This window comes from Diabrotica virgifera, chromosome 7 (assembly GCF_917563875.1).
Source record: "Diabrotica virgifera virgifera chromosome 7, PGI_DIABVI_V3a".
Lineage (NCBI taxonomy): Eukaryota > Metazoa > Arthropoda > Insecta > Coleoptera > Chrysomelidae > Diabrotica > Diabrotica virgifera.
This window is the reverse complement of record NC_065449.1, coordinates 29,804,180-29,828,983: the sequence shown is the minus strand read 5'-3', so window position 1 is coordinate 29,828,983 and position 24,804 is coordinate 29,804,180. Positions and strand designations below refer to the sequence as shown.

General features: G+C 32.1%; 1 protein-coding gene across 1 annotated transcript; it reads right to left on the bottom strand.

Annotated features, from left to right (window-relative positions):
- Window positions 1-12,057: 12,057 nt before the first annotated feature.
- Window positions 12,058-22,829, bottom strand: LOC114328066 (vitamin K epoxide reductase complex subunit 1-like protein 1). The gene is made up of 3 exons (XM_028276814.2): window positions 22,517-22,829; window positions 14,053-14,150; window positions 12,058-13,065 (listed from the first exon to the last, which is right to left on the bottom strand). Exons 1-3 carry the CDS (start codon window positions 22,690-22,692, stop codon window positions 12,842-12,844), a joined length of 498 nt encoding a protein of 165 aa, XP_028132615.1. The 5' UTR covers window positions 22,693-22,829; the 3' UTR covers window positions 12,058-12,841.
- Window positions 22,830-24,804: the final 1,975 nt, after the last annotated feature.

Below are 24,804 nucleotides of genomic sequence, written 5' to 3'. Positions count from 1 at the left end.
AACCTGCCTCTATTTAGCACCCTAAATGAAATTAATCGTTTGGCTTTACCATTTATTTTAACTGTATGTGTTTTGTTTATATGATCTGTAAGTTTGATTGGTTTAAAGTGCTTATTTTTGAAAACATTTGGTTTTATAGTAAAAAAAAATTTTCTAAAAATTTTTGAAAAATTTCATTTTTTCAAAATAACTTAAAAATTATTAGTGATAAGAAAAATCTTAAAGAGTAAAAAAATGTAGGTTTTGCTATTATAAATATGCTAGTTTTATTTTGTTTCTCCGTAAGACAAAAATTGGTTAAGATATGGCTGCTCAAAATTTGCATACACTCGTGATTAGTGACCCATTCACACTTTCTCAATTATAACCCTTTCAAAAATAAACACTTTAAACCGGTGAGACTGACAGATGATATAAAAAATAGATAGGTAAGTAAATTGTTTGTAAAGCGGTAGCGATTAATTTCATTTGGGGAGCTAAACACGGCGAGGTATTCATGATATTTTACAAAAAAAAAGAGGGCCAACTTTATTTTGAGCGTAACTCGCTTATTTTTAATGCTAAAACTTTTGTTAACAATTAAAACAAAGCTTTTTATAAACACTTTAAAAAAGTTTAAATGGGTATTTCCCGAAAAGTGCTTAATTTTTCGGTGATTTCACCTTGAAATATTCGATTTGGAATTAGACGAATAAGAACGTATTTTTCATGAGCTACAACTTTGTTTTTATTTGATTGATAGACTTTACATACACCATTTTTTATGATTTTTTATAAGCTACACTTTTGCTAAGGATATTTTTTCGATAAAATATTTACTTTTTGAGTTATTTGCGAAAAACCGTCTGAAAACGTAGTTTTTTTGTCGAAAAATCAACATTTTCAATGGCAAATAACTCGAAAAATATTGACTTAAGTAAAAAACTCTATAGAACAAAAGTTGCTTAAAATCAGTCAATTTATCCATTTCTGGTCTTATCTTGAACGTATGTTTTTTCACCCCCGAGAAGGGGTGACTGTCACCCCCCAAGTAAAAGTAATCAACGGCACAATTTCAACTTTGAAGTGGAGGGTAAGTAGAACCTAAATCCAAATTTTCATGCAATTCGGAGTTGCCCCTGAAAATTACACGGTATCGCCGAATTTCCCGTTCATTTACTGGGCTACTCCCCTACCATTATAAAACACACTGAAAGATTTAATAGCATTTATAGAACTGGCATAATACCACAATAATGACTCATATTTACATTTATAACTATTCCAAAGAAACAAAACGCAAAACACGGCAATGAATATCGTACGATGAGCTGAATGAGTTACAACCGTTTCTGAAAATCATATACCACATCATCACCATCGTCATCATCAGTAGCTCCACAAACCCTGGTGGGTCTTGGCCTGTTCTAGAATCAGCTTCCATTCCTTTCTATCCACCGCCTTGATTTTTCTATTTCGTACTCTTAACACTGGAATATCGTCTTACACCACCTGCTCCTTAAATCGTACTCTAGGCTAGGGGTCACCAATTATATTCCCTGAGGGTCCATTTCGAAAACCTATGACACTTCCGGGGTCCGGATTTAATGCTACCTGTGTCTGGTTGTTCTAATTCGATGTCTTTGCGTTAAAAATTTTCCCCTTTAAACAAATCAGAAGGATGCCTTGCCAAATTTTTGGGCATAGAATAGAATAGAATAGAAATATGCTTTATTGTCACTGAAAATTATACAATTTTATGGACAAAGCTTAACATAGATTCACGAAAAAATATACATAACAATAACAAATACAATTTTATAAAATTAGATAAATCGTCAATAAAAAAAAATATAAACAAGTTAAAAAAGTGAAGTAAAAAACAAAAACCAATATATTGCAAAATTACTATAAATTGCAAAATTGTACATACAACATAATATAATAAAACACAAAGGAACTAATACGTTTAAGCTGCTGTATGTGACACCCAAATATAATAGATAAATACACTTTAGTTACTTGTACATTTGTACATTACTGTGATTTCTTAGTTAGTCATTAAGAAACTCTTCTACTGAATAATATGGTCTTTTAGATAAATGAGCTTTTGTCATTTTACGGAACTTGAGAAAGGATGTTGCAGATTTGAGTTGTAAAGGGAAATGGTTGTATAGTTTTTTTGCGGAATATAGTATAGATTTCTTTACTAACTCAAAAGACGGGATCGGTAAATAGACATCAAAAGTTGAATTTCTGGTGGAGTAGTCATGATGAGGCCTTGCTGGAAAGACATGCATGTGTTTACGAATTAAGCAAACAGTTTCTAAAATATACAAAGATGGAAGGGTTAAAATTTCGTGATCTTTAAAGTAACTTCTGCAATGGGTTGTTCTTCTGAGGCCAAGCAGATATCTTATTGCTCTTTTTTGTAATTTGAAAATAACATCAAATTGGGCAGCTGTACTAGACCCCCAAAAAGGAAGACCATATCGAAGATGAGACTCGAATAAAGAAAAATATGTTATTTTAGAAGATGCTAAATTGAGTTCCTTCGAAACAGATCTTATGGCATAGCAGGCCGAGGCGAGTTTCTTACTTAACAAATCGATATGAAGGGACCATTTGAGGTTGCTGTCTAAAAGAATACCAAGAAATTTTACAGAATCAACGGTAGAGATCTGGCTGCTATTCACAAGCAGGGGTTGAAGAGCACCTTTATATGATAATGCTACCGTTTTATCCACGTTAAAGGAGAGTAAATTAGAGTCAGACCAGGTTTTTATCGTAAGAAGATCAGAAGTTATAGTTGCATGAAGAGTTGCAATAGTTGAGTTGCTCCAAGTGATACTGGTATCATTAGCAAAAAGAAAAATTTTTCCATCGATTTTTAAATTAGTGATGTCATTTATAAAGATCAGGAAAAGTAGAGGACCCAATACTGAACCTTGTGGTACTCCACATATAATGTTTTTGAGACTAGAGTCAGTATCATTTGCTCTAACCAATTGTTTCCTATTATCTAAGTAAGATTTGAACAAATTCAAAGAAATACCTCGAATTCCATAGTAATTAAGTTTTTTAATCAAAATGTTGTGATTTACACAATCAAAAGCTTTGGAGTAGTCACAGAAAACAGTGGCAATATAAAGATTATTGTTTAGTGCTTGATAAACCTCGTGAAGTACAGAAAACATGGCATCAGTTGTACATTTATTAGTTAAGAAGCCGAACTGATTTTGTGATAAAATATTGTTATCAAAGAGAAAGGACATCGGGTTTTTATGAGCCTCTCAATAATTTTGGAGAGTACCGGTAGTAGGGCAATAGGTCTATAGTTGCAGGCATTAGATTTTTCGCCACCTTTATGAAGAGGAATAATAATGGCTGTCTTTAGGCACTCTGGAAATTTACCGTTTTCAAAGGAATCATTAATTAGTGACACGAGGAGTTCTAACACATTATCTGTGAGATTTGAGAAGATTTTTATGGATAGTCCATCAGTACTACAAGATGATTTGCTTTTGATACTACTGATCGTTTGGATCAATTCAGATTTATAGATTGGTCTTATAAAGAATGAATTCGAGACAATTTCTGAATTAGGGAGATAGGAAATGGGATCTTGTTGAGACTGAATAGTTGATGTTATATTTTTACTCAAGTTAATGAAGTATTCGTTTAGATTTTCAGGGTTTGGAAGGGCAAATGTTTGAGCTGCGTGGGTTTTATTTCGAAGATCGTTTATTATGGACCAAGTTTCTTTTGCAACACTTTTGGAGCTTCCCAGACGATTTTGATAGTAGGCTTTTTTAGCTGATTTGATGAGTTTTAGGTATGTGACTCTGTAATTGGTGATATATTGAGTGACAGAGACGTTGGTATTAATTTCTTGATATAAAGTAGTGACCGCATATTTTTTGCTGATATGCGGATACCTTTGGTAGTCCGGGGTTTGCGACGTTTTGGCTTAATCGTAATTAAAGGAAATGCCTTATTGAAGATACAGACAAGCTTCTCCAAAAAATCACTAAAATTATAGTCCACGTCCGTAGAAGGAAAATGCCAGTCAGAAGTCAAACATAAATTTTGAAATTTATGAAAATTCCGAGCGGAAAAAATCCTACCTAAACGTCGGGTTTTCGAGGAGGGTTTGCTGAAGATGTTAAATTTCGTATATACTGCTTCATGATCCGATAGTTCCGCATTAATAACTGTAGAGCAAACATCAAGGGGTGAGAAATCGGAGACAATATAATCAATTATGGTAGATGTAGTTTTTGTAATCCTTGTAGGAGAATTAACGTGCATTGAGAGACCATATGATTCAAATATGTTGACCAAGAACATTTGGGTAGCACAAGCAGCAGCATAATTTATGTTGAAGTCTCCGCATAGAATTTTCCTGCTTTTATGAGGCAAGAAATTGTTTAACAATTTTTTGTAACAAATCCACAACATCACATTTTTTGTCCACGAAAATATGTTTTTAACATTTTTGGGTCATTCTTATCAAAAAAGATCTTCTCGTCTTTCTCAAAACTTGATAGATTTGGAGTTTTAAACGATTTAAAATCTGAATAATGCGAAGATTAGCATTTTCGAAGCTTGAACACTCATGTGTAAATTATTATTTTTGCGGTTGTCAAGTGCCTAAATTGAAGTTTAAACATTCAATTTAAAAATTCTGATGAGTAATCGGGGCTTATTTCAATTTAGACCGTTGTTTTTATTGGCTTATTTAATTAGCACATTGACAATAATGTGAATAAATAAATAAATGATTAAAAAAACTGTGTTAATAATAAATTTTAAAATTTTATTAAATGTCAAGTATTTGTTGGGAATTTTTCGCATAAGTACGTATAATATGTATAATTGCGACAGAGACGCACGATAAAGTGCGACGTGCGTCAGCTTTAAAGTCGAGTGGAGGCGTATAATTAACCATTAAAAAATAACGGTCTAGATTGAAGTAAGCCCCCCACTACGCATAACAATCTTGAAATTGAATGTATAAACCTCAATTTAGGTACGTGGTAACCTGAAATCTAATAATTTACATAATGAGTTTTCAAACCTTGAAAATGCATATTTTCAAGAGACTTTTTTGTTTAAAAGTACCTACCTAAAAAAAAACTAAAAATACCTACATTTTTCGGTCCAAAAAGATAATTTTGAATTTGTTTAAAAAAATTGTTCTTTCCTTGGGCCCCTTCTAATTTGTTTAAAGGGGACATTTTTAAAAAAGAAACCGAATCAGAAAATTTTTTATTCGGGAGCGGCCTCACAACATAATATGGAAAAGAAAACTAATAATATCTGATTGTTTTTTGGACACTGTTTGAAGTGAGTTTAGTACAACTAATTCTCATTAGGGAGTTGATATATTCATCTGTTAGCTGAGATCTGTACCGATTTTTAATAAAATTCATTCTTTATAAAGCGGCTTCGCAGACATTAAGTTGAGTCAAACATAGTACGCAATTTCATGGCCAAACATTTTCAAAATTGCTAAACACTTTATTCTGAATTTAATGACGGTCCTCTAATTGGTGACCCCTGCTCTAGGCCAACCTCTTTTCCTCACTTCATCCGGTTATAAATGCGTTTTAACGGCTACATCTCGTTCATTTTCTCTAAGTGGCCTAGCCACCTTAGCCTGTTTATTTTGATGGACCTACCGATACTAGGTTCACTATAAAGGCGGTAAAGCTCAAAATTATAGCGCCTACTCCATTATCCATTTTCCTGCACGCCTTATAAATATTTCTGACGATTTTGCGTTCAAACCAGCCTAAGTATTCTTCATCGCTTTTTGCGAGGACAGGCTTGATAAGAGTTTCTATCATACACCACAGACATATAATATGCCAAATTCGAAAAAAAAAAACAAATTTGGATTCAGAAAAGATCTAAGAACAACGGAAGCATTTGAAGTATGGAACATGATAAAAAAGATTCTAACAGCGCAACCGGTGAAAATGAGAAGACGGGGTAGACCAAAGCTGAGGTGGATAGACGGGGTAATACACACGATGCTCAGCATCATGTATTAGCAAACCCAAGCAAGGAACAGATTAGGATGGCACAGAAAGCTTGAGAAGGTCCAGCCTCTTCGAGGTCGAGGTCGAGGAATGTGGCACCGTGATAATGAGGATGATATTTTGGACTTAATTACGCAATCAAACTTACCAATTCGCTTAATCAAAAAGCCGACAATAACACTAAGGGCCGGTTGTTTGAACGCTAATCAACAATGATTATTATTTTATCAAATATTTAATTACTGTTACCAACTGTCAATGTCAACTTTGTTTGGGTTGCTGAAAACATAATTGATTACAATTATGAGACTAGTTAATAAATTAACATAACAATTATTAACATAATCGATTAATAAATCTCATAATTATTGTAATTAATTATGTTTTCAGCAACCCAAACAAAGTTGACATTGACAGTTGGTGACAGTAATTAAATATTTGATAATGATCATTGTTCGAACGCTAATCAAAAATGGAATCAACTGATCATTATCAAATATTAAATTACTGTCACCAACTGTCAATGTCAACTTTGTTTGGGTTGCTGAAAACATATTTGATTACAATTATGAGATTTATTAATCAATTATGTTAATAATTGTTATGTTAATTAATAATTAATAATTAATTAATCAATCAATTATGTTTATTATCATAATGATAATTGACATAATTGATTACAATCTGATTGACTTACGAATGAGGGGTGTTGTTAGTTAATGGTTGTTAAGGGGACCTAATTATACTCAACAATGATCACTATCAAATATTTAATTACTGTCACCAAAACTGTCAATGTCAACTTTTATTGGGTTGCTCGGTTGCTGAAAACATAATGGATTAAAATTATAAGATTAGTTAATCAATTAACACAACAATCATTAACATAATTGATTAAGTAATTTCATATTATGTTTTCAGGAACCCAAACAAAGTTGACATTGACAGTTGGTGACAGTAATTAAATATTTGATAATGATCATTGTTGATTAGCTTTCGAACAACCGGCCCTAAATGTTTTTAATAGAAAAACACGAAAATGGATTATTTAATTAAAATAACGTATTTTTCGTCTTTCTTCATTTTTGACCTCTTCATGTATCGCTATATTGAACACCACCCACAGAAAACGAATTCGATTACAAAAAATAAGTATCTACTTCAAAGTTAAGTTAGAAAAAAATTGCATCACTGTCTATTCATAATAAATAACTTAAATTAATAATTTTAATTTATCAATGTAACGTTTCAACGATTTGCGAAATTGTTGAAACCGCCTCTGAAATGATTTCAGCGAGATTTAAAAAAGGAGGCTGGGGCCTGGAGCCGCCTCCACTGAAACGTCGGATTCTTGGTCGGTTGCGTCAAAATGAGTGGGATCACAATTTACGACAAGTGTCTCCATGTTATCGACAACTTTGGAAGTAGCTGTAACACTTTTCGGATTTAGTGATTTCGTTTGTTTTGCTTTTGTCGATGATTTTTTGCAATATTTATTGGTTTGTAGAAATCGCAAGCACGCCATCGGTAAATAAAAACTCGCTCCATTGCAACATTTAAATTGATTTTACTCGGCTAAATACATGTCATATGTAAAAGGAGAGATTATAAACACACATCGACAAAACCAACAAATTATTTATAAATCGTTTTCATAAAAACTGTACTTATTATTTTTTTGGCTTAATAACAGTTTCATGAAATCATTAGGGAGTTTTAAACATTACGGTAATGTAACCTATCTGTCTGTGGTATAGGGACCTTGAGTTCCGCTAAGCGTTCTACTAGGTGATCAGTCATTCAGTGGCGGCTTGTCCTATGAGGCAGATGAGGCAGTGCCTCACCAGTATATCAATCGACTATTTACGTTATTTCGTTGTTTTATAATCAGTTTTTTAAATATAATTTAGCTTTTTGAAATTTCCTAAATACCTTTATTTTTATGAAAAAAAAAATGAAAATCGGTACTGCCCTGACTCTTTATCTTCTTATATATCCGTCTTCCACGTGCCATTCCAACTTTCTCAAATCATTATAGTTGAATCTAGCCTCACACCATCTGCAACAGTATGGGACAACGCCAACAGTAAAATCGGAAAAATTGAAAAAGGTGCCACTGATTCTAGGAACAAAATTCATCCATCCTTGAGGCTGGCCTCAGGCTCCGCGGAACGGAATAGGAATAGTCGAATGGCCTCAGGCTCCACGGAACGGAATGGGAATAGCCGAACTGAACCGACTAGTACAAGCACAAGTCGATTGCAGATCATAGTTTTCTATGTACACGCGGTATATACGAATTGATTATAATTATTATATTTTAGAGGTTTATATATGTATTTAAAACAGTGTTCATTTTAAATGATTGTTCATCATTACCTAATATATTGTTCTGAAGCTATTTCTTTGTGGCATTTATGTAATTTATTATTCTAAATGAGAAATAAGATTATACAATTTAACTAAAAAAATAAATGAAGGATGAAAGATAACTTAAAAAATTATTTTATTAACGTTTCCACTTCCACATCGGACGTTTACATACAAAAGTAGTTTTTAAGTGTTTCAAAAATGTTGTATTTTGTGTTTGTGTTTTTTTTTTGTAAAATATATAACTACATAATAAATTATTTTTCTTTATTTATTTATTACATTTACATAAAAACGTAGTTTTTAAGTGTTTCAAAAATGTATGTTGTGGTTGTGTTTTTTTTTTGTAAAATTGTTTTGAACTTAGATACTTTTCAAATCAGAGTGAGCAAAAGATTTAAGCGAATAATAGTGCAACAACATGATTCCCACAGCCTTAGCTCATTCCCCATATATCTTCCACGATTTTTGAAAAAACGCACACTCTACTTTTGTTATGTAAAATTTGAAGTTTTGAATATGGAATTGGAATTCAAAATAACTCTATGAACTGAGGCTGAAAGCATTTGAGTCGATCGCGTTCACTTGAAAAGTTTTAGAGAACTAATCTACAGCAAATATTTCTTGAGGATTTTTTGTCCGGAATTCTTTGTGGGGATATTTTGAATAAAAAATTTTTGTAGATTATTTGTCCGGAATTTTTTGTCCGGGGATTATTTGTCCGGGGATTTCTTGTCCAGGGATAATTTGTGAGGATTTTTTGTCCGGGATTATTGGACCTAGATTCGTCCTAGCGTTATGACGTCACAAAATCGACTTCTGGCCATTAAAGAGAAGCTAACCATAATAATGAAATTCCTCAAGTGTAGTGTGCCTCACCACCTTATACTATCACGAGCCGCCCCTGCAGTCATTATCCATTCTTTATAGGGTGATTTGCCCAGCGCAATCTTTGTGTTTTTCGATAATTTGCTACAGAGGGTTCTTTTGTAATATTGATATAACTCGTGGTTGAACCTTATTCTCCATATACCATTGTCGCAAATGGATTCTAACATTCTCCTTAATATCTTTCTTTCAAAAATATTAAGAAGATTTACCTACTGTCTTTTCTGTCATGATTCCTGTTTCCACGCCATGTGTTGCTATTGGTCGTATGATGGTTTTATATAATTTAAACTTACTTTAGAGAGAAGTATGCTTTGTTAGCCAGCATTATCCGTTTGCATAGTTCCTCCTCCTCAGTTATCCTGGTACGTACCTACACCCAGGTATGTGAGCTGTTTTACTACTTCAATGTTAGCGTCGTATATTGTCAAATTCTGCAAGTTGCTTTGTTTCCTTGCTTGTATTAGGACTTTAGTTTCATCTATTACGTTGACGGCTGACCCTATCTCTTTCGCATTTTCTTCAAGCTCCACATAAAGTTCTGAATGCAACCTCTATTCCAACAATATAGAAACTAGGTTCCTGCTAACTGCCTCCAATGAAATCAATATCTATACATGCAATGTTCACCAAAATTCAACAGTCACCAAGAAATATGGAAGAATACCAGGAATGATGAAAATTAAAAGGCACTGGTCGAATCGAATGGTCCAAAGAGCAAACAAAACACATATCTAGTATTTGATGCCAAGGGCAGAGGAACATTTCAGCTGCTTGAAGGAAAGAACATAACCCAGAGTTATGCTTTGTTGCAAAAGATACCAAGGATAGATCACTTTAACAACTTCGAAATGTATTCTTGCCAACTCAACACGATCTTGTGCTTATCACCATCGGCATATCAATCCCAATAATTAGATCACGTCATCGACGTAGGTACAATGTTAGAAATGTGACCTGGACGAAGTTCTCTGAACAACTAGACCACACCATATAGGCGTAACCAGGAGGTGGTTTTGGGGGTTATAACCCCCCCCCCCATTTGGATGTACGTTGAGCTCTATACGCTAAACACCATTACGATTCCATACCCCGCAGACACCATCAAGTAGTTGTACCCCCCCCCTTAGGATCATCTTGTTTACACCTCTGGACCACACCTTGAGCTGGATCTCACCAACCAGCAAAAATTATGAGAGATTTATGGGTGACGTAATAAGGGCTGCAAAGGAAACCATCCCTAGGGGATATCCCACAGAATATGTGCCCGGATGGACTGGAACATGTGAAGACTTATACCCCCAGTGATAAAAAAAGAAGTGACTGAGAAATAGCCGACGAGGTCTTACGCAACATCGATACAGCTAGATGCCAAAAATGGATCGAGCTTGTCGAAAACCTTGACTTCAAAAAATCAAGCCGGCAGGTATGATCTCTGTTGCGAAAAAATTGTGGAACCAACCAACTGGCTCTAAAGAGGATAATATATGTCCTAACAAGGTTCCTCCCGTATAGTATCTCTATCCAGAGCTCCGCGAGACCGAACACAGACTAGCGAGGTTAAAAGAGACTTAAGGGCCTTTTATCAAACGGACAAAATGAACTCATAGAACGAACAAAATAGTCAGCAAGAATTGCGGTAAAAAAAAAGAATGTGCGTGTACTTTGTACGGACGTAAGAAGTTATACTTCTATTATTATATAATCTAACTTCATATTATGATTTCAACGAAATCAATATACCTATCTACTTTAAACAGTTTTTTTGTATTGTATTTAATTAAATATTAAACTAATTTTAAAAAAAAACAAAAAGAACACCAAAAATAAAAAAAGGGATATGACTTTGTTCGGATTTGAACAGTAGGGGACCTCTCGATCCCTAGGCGAATGCTCTACCGATCAGCTACCACCGCTTTTGCATTCAGTCGATCATTTCTCGGACATAATTACAATCACGGTGACAGATACAATTGAAAATAAACATTTTTAGGAGGAAGACAAATCTACAGACATAAAAATTATATAAATATATTTACTAAAAACACTAATAATATATTCTTTTCACGCACACCTTATTTGCGCTACATAACTTAAAAGATGTAGCGACTAATACCATACTGTCGGTGTGCGCATGCGCCAGGGAATGTAAAAATTCACCCTCGTGCCTAAAGAAGTATAACTTCAAAAATTAAATCAGGTCAAGCACTTTGGTTTGATGGCATCCATCCTGGATTCCTGATACACAGTGGTGCATACACGAAACAGTGGCTTGCAATTTTCTAAACTGATATGCCTCATTCGAGCAACATTCCAAACCGGGCAAACCAAATGATAAGCCAGAAAATTACCGCCCCATAGCTCTAAGCATGGTATATAAACTATTAAAAAGGTTTCTCCTCAACAGGATAGGTACTTAAAAATTTCCCCACTGAACAAGCAGGCTTTCGTCCTCTTTGAAGCTGTACAGACCAAGTCTTGTCAACTTTTATAGAAGTTAGTTTTTAAAAGAAACAAGAAACGTCCGCAGCATTCATAGAACTAACACATACATAGTTGTCTATATATCTGTTATATCATGTTTTAATCCAATAGTTGTGTATTGCAATATTATTTTCATTGTCAGGTGTTCTTTTTGCGGTCACGTGCCTCATTTTTGTTTAATTTATTTTTTAAGTCCTCTTTTTCGTGCTTCGGGATCAATTTCCTCTGGGATATATTTTTTAGGTATACTGATTCCATACTGACTAACATATCCGTAAAAATAAGACCCTTTTTGATATTTGCAATTTTTATTTTAAAAATAAACAACATTTACCTACTGAATAAGATTACAAATTACACAACAATAATTACAACATACATTTTTTTATAATTTTTGTATATTTTTTTGTCAAAAAATAAAATTAAATATAAAATAAGATACAAATACCCGTCCTTTTAAAAGTACATTTATGTCTTACCATTAAATTTTTTTATTATATGGAATGGAACACCACCAAATGTGGGCTTGATACTTTGTAAAAAACTATTGTTACTTTTGTGTTTTATTTCAATTTGGCACAATTGATTAATATTATTAAAATATATATTACATATATTAAATGACATCTCATGAAAACTGATACATTTAACAGTGTTAAAAAATAAAACAAGTGGCAAGCAAAATTTACTATTTTTTAGTAGTACCTTTTATTTTTGTGTTTCTGCCTGCAAACTGTATACACGTGAAGAAAATATTTGTTATAATTTTCGAGATTCCTTATGTCTCTACTACAAAATAAAATAACTGGCCAATTACTTGCAACGAATCATGTAGTAAAGGCCGGTATACATGAAGCCAGTAAGAAAGCAAGTAAAGTGGACAGGTTACTTGCCTTTTGTAAATGTTTACTTGAGTCATAAATATATCTATTTTAAAGCAAGGAAAAATTCTTGCCTTAAAATAAAACTAAAGTAAACGTTTTCAAAATGCAAGTAACTTTGTGGCAAGTAACCTATCCACTTTACTTGCTTTTTTACTGGCTATACCAGCCTTAAACTCGCAATACCTAACTTTATTTATTCTTTTCCTCTTCTTGCTCTCTGATGGCATCAATTGTTTTAAGTTTTAATTTGATCAATAATAAATTAATTACATTTACTGCATAAATAGCTACGCATACAATGCATAGATCATAAAGTACAAAGTATAGTATGTATGCAAAGTAAATGGATAAAAAGTTTGATAAGGCTATCAATACCAGTGACACCCAGGCGATGAATTTTGAGTTGGATTGAACTGAAACAAAAGTTTATATTAGTGAAGGTTAACGATTTAAACCGTTATGTCTAGCTTACTGATCTGTAGATACAGAGGATAAAATCGTAAGAAACCAGATAGAGTATATTATGATAGGAAGAAAATACAAAAATTCTATCAAATCCGCAAATAAACTGAAATCAACATACAAAGTCAATGGAAGAAAATTTCAACAAGAAATTATTGATCCATTTTAAGCCAAAAAGAATAATTGAATAACTAATAGAGACTAGACAAGTCCCACGCTTAAAAAAAATGTTTTACCTCCCTCATGAAACCTTTTTTTTATTCAGATATTCATGTCGAATCTGACAACTTTTCTATTTCGTAAACTTTTTGGGAGGGGGGCGTTTCGTAAATATAGAAGTTTTCATTAAAAAATCATCATTTATGACTCCATAGTGTCTCATGGGGCGCACGCATGATAAAGAGTCATAAAATGTATACCCTCACAGCTGATTTTTGCAGGATTGTTTGATAACAATATTTACAATTTACTGGTAATATTGACAGACAAATTTTTAAGGGCACTCCAGTCGTCGGGCACACCCAAGTTTAGAAACCTCTATATTTACGAAACGCGCCCTTCTCGAAAATTTTCCGAAAAAGAAAAGTTGTCGGACTCAACCTGAATAACTGAATAAAAAAGTCTCATGAGGGAGCTAATTATTTTTTTTAAGTGTGAGCCAAAGACCTATTATGGTTTTATACTCCCTGAATAAACAAAAAGTAAAAGAGATATAGAAAGATAATAACGACACCATCGACTGTTTCAAAAAAGTGTCTGTGCAATTTCCTTTATGATACAAAAATAACCAAAGTAAACATCATATCGTAAGTATTGATTAGATTACCTAATCTCTATATAATAAAAACTATTTATAGACTGCATAATGTAACAATTAAATGAAAAGCCTTTAACAATAAAAAATAATTCATTATTACAACGCAAACAGCTATTCTTACCTAAGGTAGCTATCATACTATAAAACATTATTCCAAATAAACTGTTTGGTTTGTAAAATTGTGAATCTTCTCCAAAAATGCCCAATCCTTTTCCATATCTGCAAATAAAAAAGAGAAACAAAAAGTAAATAACACTTTGACAGACTATACAGGGTGGTGAATTGGAAAACGGGCCATAGGAAAATCAATGTAAAATTCTAAACTGTTGAATTCCTGCTTCCCTTATTATTCTACATCAAAAGACATGAGAAACTATTTGTAGAGGATTGAAATCTTTATTGAAAACAATTGTTAAAATTGTTCTACGAATTAAACACATTCCAGAATGTTGTAAAATATAATAAATTTTATCAAAGTATTTGCCAAATTTAGGCTACACACAGTGCAACAATGTGTATAAGGTTGCCTTCGGTCACAATGAAATTATTATATTAACAATATTTTGAACTGTCAGTATTTTTATTTTATCGTTTTTATTGTTTAAAAAACAATAAAGTCGAAAAGATGACCTCAGTTGAGGAGAAAGTAGTAATAATAAAGATGTTTTATTCAGTCAATAGTTTGCGTACTGTTAGAAATAGTAACGTGTGACCTTTTACGCACTTACTTAGGTATGGCAAATGTATTCTATTTTTCAAAATTTTGGACTCTGTTTAAATCGTAGAACAATTTTAACTTTTGTTTTTAATACAGATTTTAATCCTCTACAAATAGTTTCTCATGACTTTTGATGTAAAATAATTAGGGAAGCAGGAATTCAACAATTTAGAATTTTACATTGAGTTTCCTATGGCCCGTTTTTCAATTCACCACCCGGTATAAATGGTTACAGTAGAATAATTTTGGTAACATTGACTACATGAATTAAAAGAAGATCACAATAAGTTATGTTTTTATGATGCTAACAAAAGTACACTTTGATTGATCATCATTAGGGCCTTTCATTCCTGATAGAATGTCTACTGCTCTTACTTAGAGCTCTGTGATTCGCTTATTGTAGTGAATCACTCCTCATTCTTCTTGTGCAATGTCAAAGTTTGTTGTATGACTTGACTTTCATTACAATTTTCTTAAACTCATTTCGATCTGTGCATAGTTCCCTCCAGTTTCTCTCACTTTCAGGCTTTTGAGATATCTCATGACCTGACCTTCCCCTTGGTCTTTCAGTTTCTTGCTTCTCTCTGGTGACCTTCTTAATCAGTAGGTCGTTTTTCCTTATACTGGCTGTGTTCCAGCCATCTTAATATTTGCACTTTAATAAATCTGTGGCTTGGTTCTAAAAGGGCCAATGTCAAATTTTTGTTTTTTTTTGTACAGCTTTCTTTTGAATTTAATATTGACCAAACAAAATGCAAAAAATTGACACTGGCCCTTTTAGCATTAAGCCACATTATGTGACTTGGTGTTAAAATGGCCAATTTCAATTTTTTGCATTTTGTTTGGTCAATATTAAATTCAGAAGAAAGCTGTACAAAAAAATAAAAATTTGACATTGGCCCTTTTAGAACCAAGCCACAGAAATATAACTACATATTCTCCTTTTTCCATTCTTATCAGCCCATAATTCTGGACCTCGGAGGTAAACTACACTATGTCATTTCAAACAACTGTGTTTAGCGGATGTTTGCAAAAAAGTTTAGAGCACTTAGAATGTTAATAAAAATCTGATATATCCCATAATTGGTTGAAAGACAATATGACCATATTTTAATGATACATAATATACAGTGTGCTGGAATAAGTGTTACCTCCCATATTAACTCATTTATTTTTAGCACATAAGAAAAAGGCTCGGACAGGTCGATTTTTAAAATGATCATAGTATATTATAGCATCAATGTTTTGAACTTTACATGATCCCTCTTCAGGTGACAGTCATAACTTTGATTTTTTGAAATGGGATGGTACATCATGTGACACCTCATTTAAAAGCTTGTATTGGGATACACTGCATCTCAGTAATCATCTTATTAAGACAAATTCTTTAATAATTAAATGTCTTTGGTAAAACAAATACGTTTGTTTATAATAAATACGATTGACCTACATTACCACATCAATGCATGCGGTTTTGATACAAGGTCAGTTTGAAATAATAATTAGTATACGTTATTTATAATCTAGTCGATTCAGCAGTTTTAGTATCACTCTCACTTTTTGTTTATATAAAAACAATAAACACGGCAATCCACTTTAGTTATACTTTCACGGAGAAAAGATTAGTCAATTAGTATTTGAGATCCCAGCGGGCAACATCACATATATTAAATATTATACCACCAGCTCCTTACCGTTATTACTAACGTACAAATAAATGTATTCACAGTGAGTATTGTTACTTCATCAACCCTTATGGTAGGGGGTAACCACCCCTTAATTATCTGAGGTGGCTCAGAAGCTAGGAGCCACCATAAGCTTTTGAAATATTGATTACAAAAATGTATAATACTTGGGCAAAATTTCGGCCAAATGCTTTTTAAATGCATTTATTTTTGAAGTTATACTTCTTTAGGCGCGATTAAGAGTAAAATTTCATAATACTGCGCGCACGCGCACACAGACAGTACGTAGTTCGCTGCTAATCTTTCAAGTTAGGTATGTATGTATCTGTATCAGCGCAAATGAGTTATTAAAAGAATATATTAGTGTTTATAACTTCTTACGTGCGTACAAAGTACACAAACACATTCTTTTTTTTTCGAATTCTGAGAAAACTAATGAGTATTTTTGAAAAATTTAAACGTAGAATGAAAGATTACATTATTACTAAGGGCTTAAAGTCCCTTGGAATAAACAAAAAGTTTCTTTTGAATGATATATTTGAAATTAAAAATCATACTAAATTTTCTCTTCGTTTTTACCCTTGTAACTTATTAAAATAAATATTATAGACGTTTTTAGGGACTTTCAGCCCTTGGTAATAATGTAATCTTTCATTCTATGTTTAAATTTTTCAAAAATTCTTATTAGTTTTTTCAGGATTAAAAAAAAATTAATGCATTTAAAAAGCATTGGACCGAAATTTTGCGCAAGTATTATACATTTTTGTAATCAGTATTTCAGAAGCTTTTAAATGAGGTGTCACATGATGTACTTTCCTATTTAAAAAAATCAAAGTTATGACTGTCACCTGAAGAGTAATCACTTAAAGTTCGAAACATTGATGCTGTAATATACTATGATTATTTTAAAAATCGATCTGTCTGAGCGTTTAGCTTATGTGCTAAAAATAAATAAGTTAATATGGGGGGGGGGGCTTATTCCAGCGCACTGATATAACCAATTTGTATAATACAACTAATAAAATAAGTGGATTAAAGGAACTTATTCAAAACAACACCATATCGGCATAGTATAGTTTACCTTCGAGGTCCAGAATCCTTCCGAGGATTTTCCTTTTAAATATTCTTAATTTTTCTTAATCTTTATCTGTGAGGAACATTGTCTCAGCTGCATAATATGTAGCCACTGGTCTAATTGAAACTTTATACTTTCAGTTTTGTAATTCTAGATAAATTCTTTTCCTCATCAGTCTATAATATCTCCAGTATGTTTTGTTGCCTGCTAGTATTTGCTCCATTACTTCTTCAGTTCTCTTATCTTTGCCATTCACAATTACTCCCAAATATTTAAATTGTTGAACTCTTTCAAGTTTCAAAAGTGTAGATTTCTATTTTGATTTCTCTCATCTTGTTATCTTCTCTTCTAGTGAAGACTAGATATTTTGTTTTTCCTTTGTTCATTTCTAGACCTCTTTTCCATGCTTAGGATTTGCTAATATTGTTACTGATTATTTAATCTTTCCTTGTCTCTTCCCATAAGAAATATGTCATCTGCATAAGCCACTATTTGTGTTGAGAAGTCTATATTTAGATTGGTGTTGAGAAGTGGGTTTATATTATATGAATAAAACTTACATAAACCTTAAACATTAAACAAAGTATTGTTTAAACCCTGTTTTACCCCTGCATAAAATTAGTAAGTCACTGAAAATAGAATAAAAATCTTCTTCTTCTTTTACTTCTTGGAGACCTTTCGATCTGTTTAATTCTGAAGCTGCCTCTGGTTAATTTCCTGGGAGGTAGATTGCCAACTATCCCTCCATCTTTTAGGTGGTCTTCCGGGGGGTCTTGAACCGGGCGGGTTGGTCTCTAGGGCAATTTTTGGGAGTCTATTCTCATTCATTCGTCTTACAGAATAAAAATGAAGTAACAAATTAAATGGAGATATCTAGCAATTATAGGCCTCCCACCTTCAACCATTTAAAAACTAGAATAGTCACATATTTTATTTGCCCAGTTGTTACATAAATATGAAAGTGAAACATGGACTCTACTATCAGCTAGAAATAAATAAGCTGCTAGTATTTGAAAGGAAGGTTCTCACAATGATATTTGCCACTCAAAGAGATGAATTGACAGGAGAGTGGACAAGGTGCTGTGACAAGGCACTGCAATGCTGAATTGGTGACTGTATGGTACTGAAAACATTGTCAAACATATAAAAGCTAATCAAATAAGATGGGCAGATCATGTAGTAAAATCAGAGGAAGAGAGAGTGTTAAGAGGATGGGTACGTATTTTCGGCTGCAATGCTATTCAAATGGGGATTCATTTTTTTTCGAATCCTGAGAAAACTAATAATAGTCCAAGTAATGAAGCTTAAAATAGGACAAAACCTCGCAATTTTTACAGAATAGATCGATTTGCTTGAAAATTTGAGAATAAGTAGTGGATAGTCCAAAGATCAAAATCTATATGATGCCGAAAGGCGCTTTTACCATAGGGGTGGTTGCCACCCCATGTTGGCGGTAGAAATTTTTTTATTATATTTTGACCGCAAAAGTTAGTAAAAACATACATTCTAAGCAAAAAACGTTCTATACATTTTTTTGATGAAATTAATAGTTTTCGATTTATTCCCTATCAAAAGTGTTATGTTTTATATTGAAAAAATCAATGTAGAGAAAATCTGAGAAAACTAATAAGTATTTTTGGAAAATTTAAGATTACGTTATTAGCGAGGTCCGAAAGTCCCTGAGAACTTCTATAATGTTTATTTTAATAAGTTACAGGGGTGAAAAACTAAGAGAAAATTTAGTGTGATATTTAATTTAAAATATCTCATTCAAAATAAACTTTTTATTTATTCTAAGGGACTTTCGGCCCTAGGTAATAATATAGTGTTTCATTCTGCGTTTAAATTTTTCAAAAATATTTATTGGTTTTTCCAGGATTCGAAAAAAATGAACACAATGTCCGTGGTAATATTTCCAAATCTATCTTTGTCATACAACGCACTCAGTCAAATAGAATATTGTCAGCATACTGTCAGTCAGACAGTGACAATCAGTGACAATTTTAAATATTTGACATGGCATCGGGAATATTTGGAGTTGTTGATTAAATAATATTGATATAATATAGTGTATTTAATAAATAATTGATTTAAGACGTGAACTTAATAAAAAGTTATTTATTGTGTATTATTTGTGGAAGATCCAAGCAAAGAATACATCAGGATATTTGTTGTTAAAGATGTTCAAAATTGTAAGCGTTCCATAGTAACAATATATTATTAAAAAATCACTTTAACACTTTTTCTCGATTGAGTATTAGTTTTTGTTGTTCATATAAATTATTACAATCACTGAATACATAGTTAGTGAAAAAATTATCACATTTATTAACTGAATTAATAATTTGCAATTATAAAAATAACAGTTATCGAAGAACATTCAAAAGCCATCTGTTTAACACTAGAAAGCCGGAGGGGCCAATTTGGCCCCTGTTGCGATTTAAAGTTATTGTAGTTTTTTTATTTGAGGCAATAATATTTTCATATTTTATGACTTTTAATATTTTGATACAAAGCCTTATTTAAAACAAAAAAATATTGTTTACTAAATTTATTTAATGGTTTTTTTAACAAATCTACATAGAAGTCTAAAGGGGCCAAATTGGCCCCGTGTAAGTTATTATCGTTTTCTGGTAAATTCAAATTCAAATTCAAATTCAAAATATCTTTTATTAAAAAAAATTGTAAACAACATACTTACAGCAAATTGTCACAATTGAATAATAAGTGTCTAATATACATACAAAATTACAATTACAAATACTATGAGTTAAAAGTTAAAATGTGTGATTTAAAAACTCATACACAGAATATGGTTCTAAATCCAATAAAATGCTTTTTATTTCAGTTCTAAATATATTAATGATCCTTATTATTCAATGATCCTTTCTTTCAAACTCCCGTCGAATGGGTAAAATTATATTTATGTATGTTTATTGTAAATGGTTACCCTTATACTGGTACTGATCATCTACGTAATAAAGATACAATTGTTGGAGAACACAAGTGAACACAAAGATACAATTGTTGGTGTAGAGGACCAAATGACGCGTCTTTATACTACAAAAGCAACTTCAAGACGATTGCCTATGTACGTGTTTTATCATACTCTTGATTTGGAAGCAATAAATGCATGGATTATTTATAAAGAAATAACTGGAAGTAGACTCAGTTTCCGTAAGTTTATTCTTCGGCTGTGTGAAGAATTATGGGCCCCATACCTTGTCTCCCGAAATCTGGAACTACGTTTAGCAACACCAGGTCTACCAACAACTATCACTGTTACTATCCAAAAACGAAAAAAATATCAGTTGAAAATATTTTGTAAAGGAAATCATACTTCAAATCATTGCCACGGTTGTAACAAGGCAATGTGTGGCAAATATCAAAAACTGCAAATTGTATGGTGTTCCGAATGTTTTTGATGGGCAGCGAATGTGTTAAACAATAAAAGTAAAAAATAAAATTAGATTCTACCGTCTAGAGTTGATTTAATTTCTTTAAACTGAGTTTTAATTGATTAAAAAACGTGGGGCCAAAATGATCCCTTCCGGCTTTCTAGGTAGGTATGCTAAGCCAGACATTCTAGTGTTAAATTAATGATGACATTTTCAAGTAGAATGACATTTTAGTAATGTTTACATATCCATACCAGTGTGAATTTTACTCAAGGGCGCAACCAGAAATTGAGTTTGGGGGAGCCCAAAATAATACAATAAGTAGGTAATATAAAAGTTTATTGAACCACATTACATTACATTACATTACATATTGTTTGTACCAAAGGAGGAATATTTAACAAAATTTTAGATTACCTGGAAAAAAGAGGCACAAAATAAAAAGGAGTTGAAGCAAAGGAGACTTATGTTCAGCAGTAAAAGTCTAAAGCTGGATTACGATTATTTTATTTAAATAACAAATTCAAGTCTCCTAGGTGATTCTTTTAAGATTTTTGGAATATCCTTAAAGTCTACAGAAATCTCGCGATGTATATTAAGACTCGCTAAAGTTTTCAATCGATGTAACGTTGAAAACGAGCGCTCAGCAGTACTGGTGGTCACTGGTAAAGTAGAAACAATTTTTAGCAGTGCACTGACAGGGATTTCATAAACCAAACAGGCGATTTTAAGGTTTTTATTTTTTATATTTTGTGGATGTTTTAAACAAAGCAAAGAGGATGTTTTAAAAGAACAGTTTGCTATTATTTCGCCAATATCAATGACAATACCTGCCTTTTGTTAAATTGAGATTGTGATCTTAGTTGTAAACTTTAGAAATTTGTTTTGAACACAAACTTAATTTTGTCACGTTTTGCTTAGAATAATTTGTACGATTTTACAAATGCAGAAAAACATTTTATTTATTTTCGCTGTAAGGAGTTATTGTATGAAGACATTATAAAAGATTCCTCTGAATATAATATGAATTTTATTTCCACTTGGTTCATTATTTTTTTATAATAAGTAATATTAACATAGTTAAGAGGCGAATTTAAACAAAGTCGATGTTACAAATGGCTACTTAAATTTTTAAAAAATATGATAGAAAAAGAGTCGAATCCAATAGGTAGTCTTTAGATTTTTTGTATTACCAGAAAGCACATTGTAAGTTATAAAATTTGTTTATTAAAAAGAAACTGTTGAAAGGGGGGGGGGGGGCTTGGGCCCCTTGGTCCCCTCCTTGGTTGTGCCCTTGACTTTACTATATACGTAATTTGCCGTGTAAAGATAGAAAAAGTAGGGACAGCCGTAAAATATTTGCAAATTATGTACTGATGGCCTTAACAACAGTATTTTTTAAGAGACCAGACATAGAAGATCAGTAGGCCATCCCAGAAAAATATGAATGTATGATGTTGAAGCCAATTTATTTAGGATTGGGTTATAACAATCGCAAATGGAAGCACAAGATCGTAAGGAGAGCTATAGTGGATGCGAAGACTCACCATAAGTTGTAAAGCCAGTTAAGAAGAAGAAAAAGAATAGTCACATATAAATTATTTAGTATATAATCTGAAAACCGCAAATCATTATCAGAAGTCCAATATGGCATTAAAAATACTTGAAAAAAATAAAACAACAAAATAGAATATTTTAAATCAACTTACTTAGATGACATAGCTTTACTACAGCTAACCTGTGGGTTAATATCACACATAGGTTTATAATTCTCATTTCTTTCCAATTCCAGTCCTATGTAATAACCATACAATGACAAACCGGCCCCACAAATGCAAGACAAAGTTAATAACGAATTAATTCTTGGTAAGGAAATAAGATACATATTTAAAATATTCTACTAAAACTTAATGATTAACAAACTTTACACGTTTGAATTTAGCGAGAATTTAAAAATAGAAAAAATGACAATTCTTTATTTTGATGTTTTGACAGAACCTTGGACCTTGAACATTAGAGAATAGACGTCACGTCAATTTTTTATATGAAAAATTATATGAAATATCTGGACAAAAAAAGAAGATCAAGTGCAGGGTTGCCACTTGTAACATAATTCTCGAATTGTAAAAAAAAGAATGTGTGTGTACTTTGTACGCACGTAAGAAGTTATACTTCTGTTATATGATTTCTTAAGAATAAATATACTTTAAACAGTTTGTTTTAATATTTTTAAACACCAAACTAATTTTGTGCTTACCGCTTTCAAAAAAATAAAAAAAAAAAGTATAGGATTGCTCCGGACTCGAACTCAAGACCTCTCGATCTCTTGCCGAATGCTATACCAAATACGCTACGAGGACTGTGTCTGTATCTGTGTCTGTGAAGACAAATCCAAAGACACAAAAATTATAATAAATATATTTACTAAAAACACCAATATATTCTTTTCACACCTTTTCTTGCACTGATATATTTATACATAACTTGAAAGATTCAGCAACTAAACTACTGTCTAAGCAACTACTGTCTATGTGCGCATGCGCGCAGTATTATGAAATTTTACTCTCAATCGCGCCTAAAGAAGTATAACTTCAATAAGTAACATTTTTTAACGAGCCACAAAATTATTTAATGCAATTCATGAATTCACAAATTCATAAAAAATTTATAGTACATTCTTTAAAGGTAAAATATTGCAAAACCTCTAAATTTTAAAGAACCGCTTGGATTGACATGAAATTTGGCATACATAGCTAACAAGAAAAAAAGTGATATTGTGCCGATGTGTGCTTTTGCTCTAGAGGTGAGTTTTACCCCCTTTTGGGGATGAAAAATATATGTTCGAAATAAGTCCGGAAAGGATAAAATAACTAATTCTAAGCAACTTTTGTTCTATAAAGTTTTTTCACCAATTTAATACTTTTCGAGTTATTTGCGAGTGAATATGTTCATTTTTCTACAAAATAACCACGTTTTCAGACGGTTTTTCGCAAATAACTCAAAAAGTAAGTATTTGGTCGAAAAAAATTCATATCAAAAATATAGCACGTAAAAAAGTGAAAAACATGGTGTATATATTAGATCACTATACCTAGTAAAAGCAGAGTTATAGCTAATGAAAAATAGGTTCATATTCGTCAAATTCCAAATCGAATATTTTAACGTGCCATAACCAAAAAACGAAGCACTTTCTTGGAGAAAACTCATTTTAACTTTTTTAAAGTGTTTAAAAGATGCTTATTTTTGTTTTTTAAAAAAAATTTTTAGGAGCAAAAGTACAGAAGTTACGCTCGTTATGGTCCCTATTTTGCTAAGAAATCGGGAAAATCACCCCCTAATTAGCATTTTAAATGAACTTAATTGTTACCACTTTACCAAGTTTTTTACACGCGTATGTATTGATTATATGGTCTGTAAATTTCATCGGTTCAAAGTCCTTATTTTTGAAAGAGCTGTAGTTAAAATGGCTTGAACGAGTCACTTATCACGAGTATATGCAAATTTAGAAACACCGAATCTTAACCAATTTTTGTCTTACAGGAAAACAAAAAACTACAAAATATTCAGAAAAGTAAAGCCGACTTTTTTTATTGTTTAAGATTTTTGGTATCTCTAATAATTTTTAAGTTATTTTGAAAAAAGCATTTTTTTCAAAATTAAAATTTTTAAAAATTTTACTTTAAAACCAAATTTTTTCGAAAATTAGCGCTTTGAATCGATGAAAGTTACAGATCATATAAACGCAACATAAGTAAAGGAATTTGTGAAGCGGTAACGATTAATTTCATTGAGTGTTAATTCAAGTTGCTAATTGGGGGTGATCTTCCTGATTTTTTTTTCGCCAAAACAAAAGGGAACCACTTGATTTTGTGCGTAACTTGCTTACATTTGATGCTAGAATTTTTTTTATAAAAATAAAAATAAAGCTTTTTTTAAACACTTTAAAAACGTTGTAATGTGTTTTTCCCAAGAACGCTTCATTATTTGGATATTTCAC

Bases quoted from the DNA above. Each gene is read 5' to 3' on its own strand.
- LOC114328066 (XM_028276814.2), bottom strand. From the start codon at position 22,692: ATGTATCTTATTTCCTTACCAAGAATTAATTCGTTATTAACTTTGTCT. The intron at 14,151-22,516 runs GTAAGTTGATTT...TTTTATTTGCAG, and splicing joins AGTAAAGCTATGTCATCTAA to ATATGGAAAAGGATTGGGCA. The intron at 13,066-14,052 runs GTAAGAATAGCT...CTTTTGTTTCAG, and splicing joins TAGTATGATAGCTACCTTAG to TTCAATCCAACTCAAAATTC.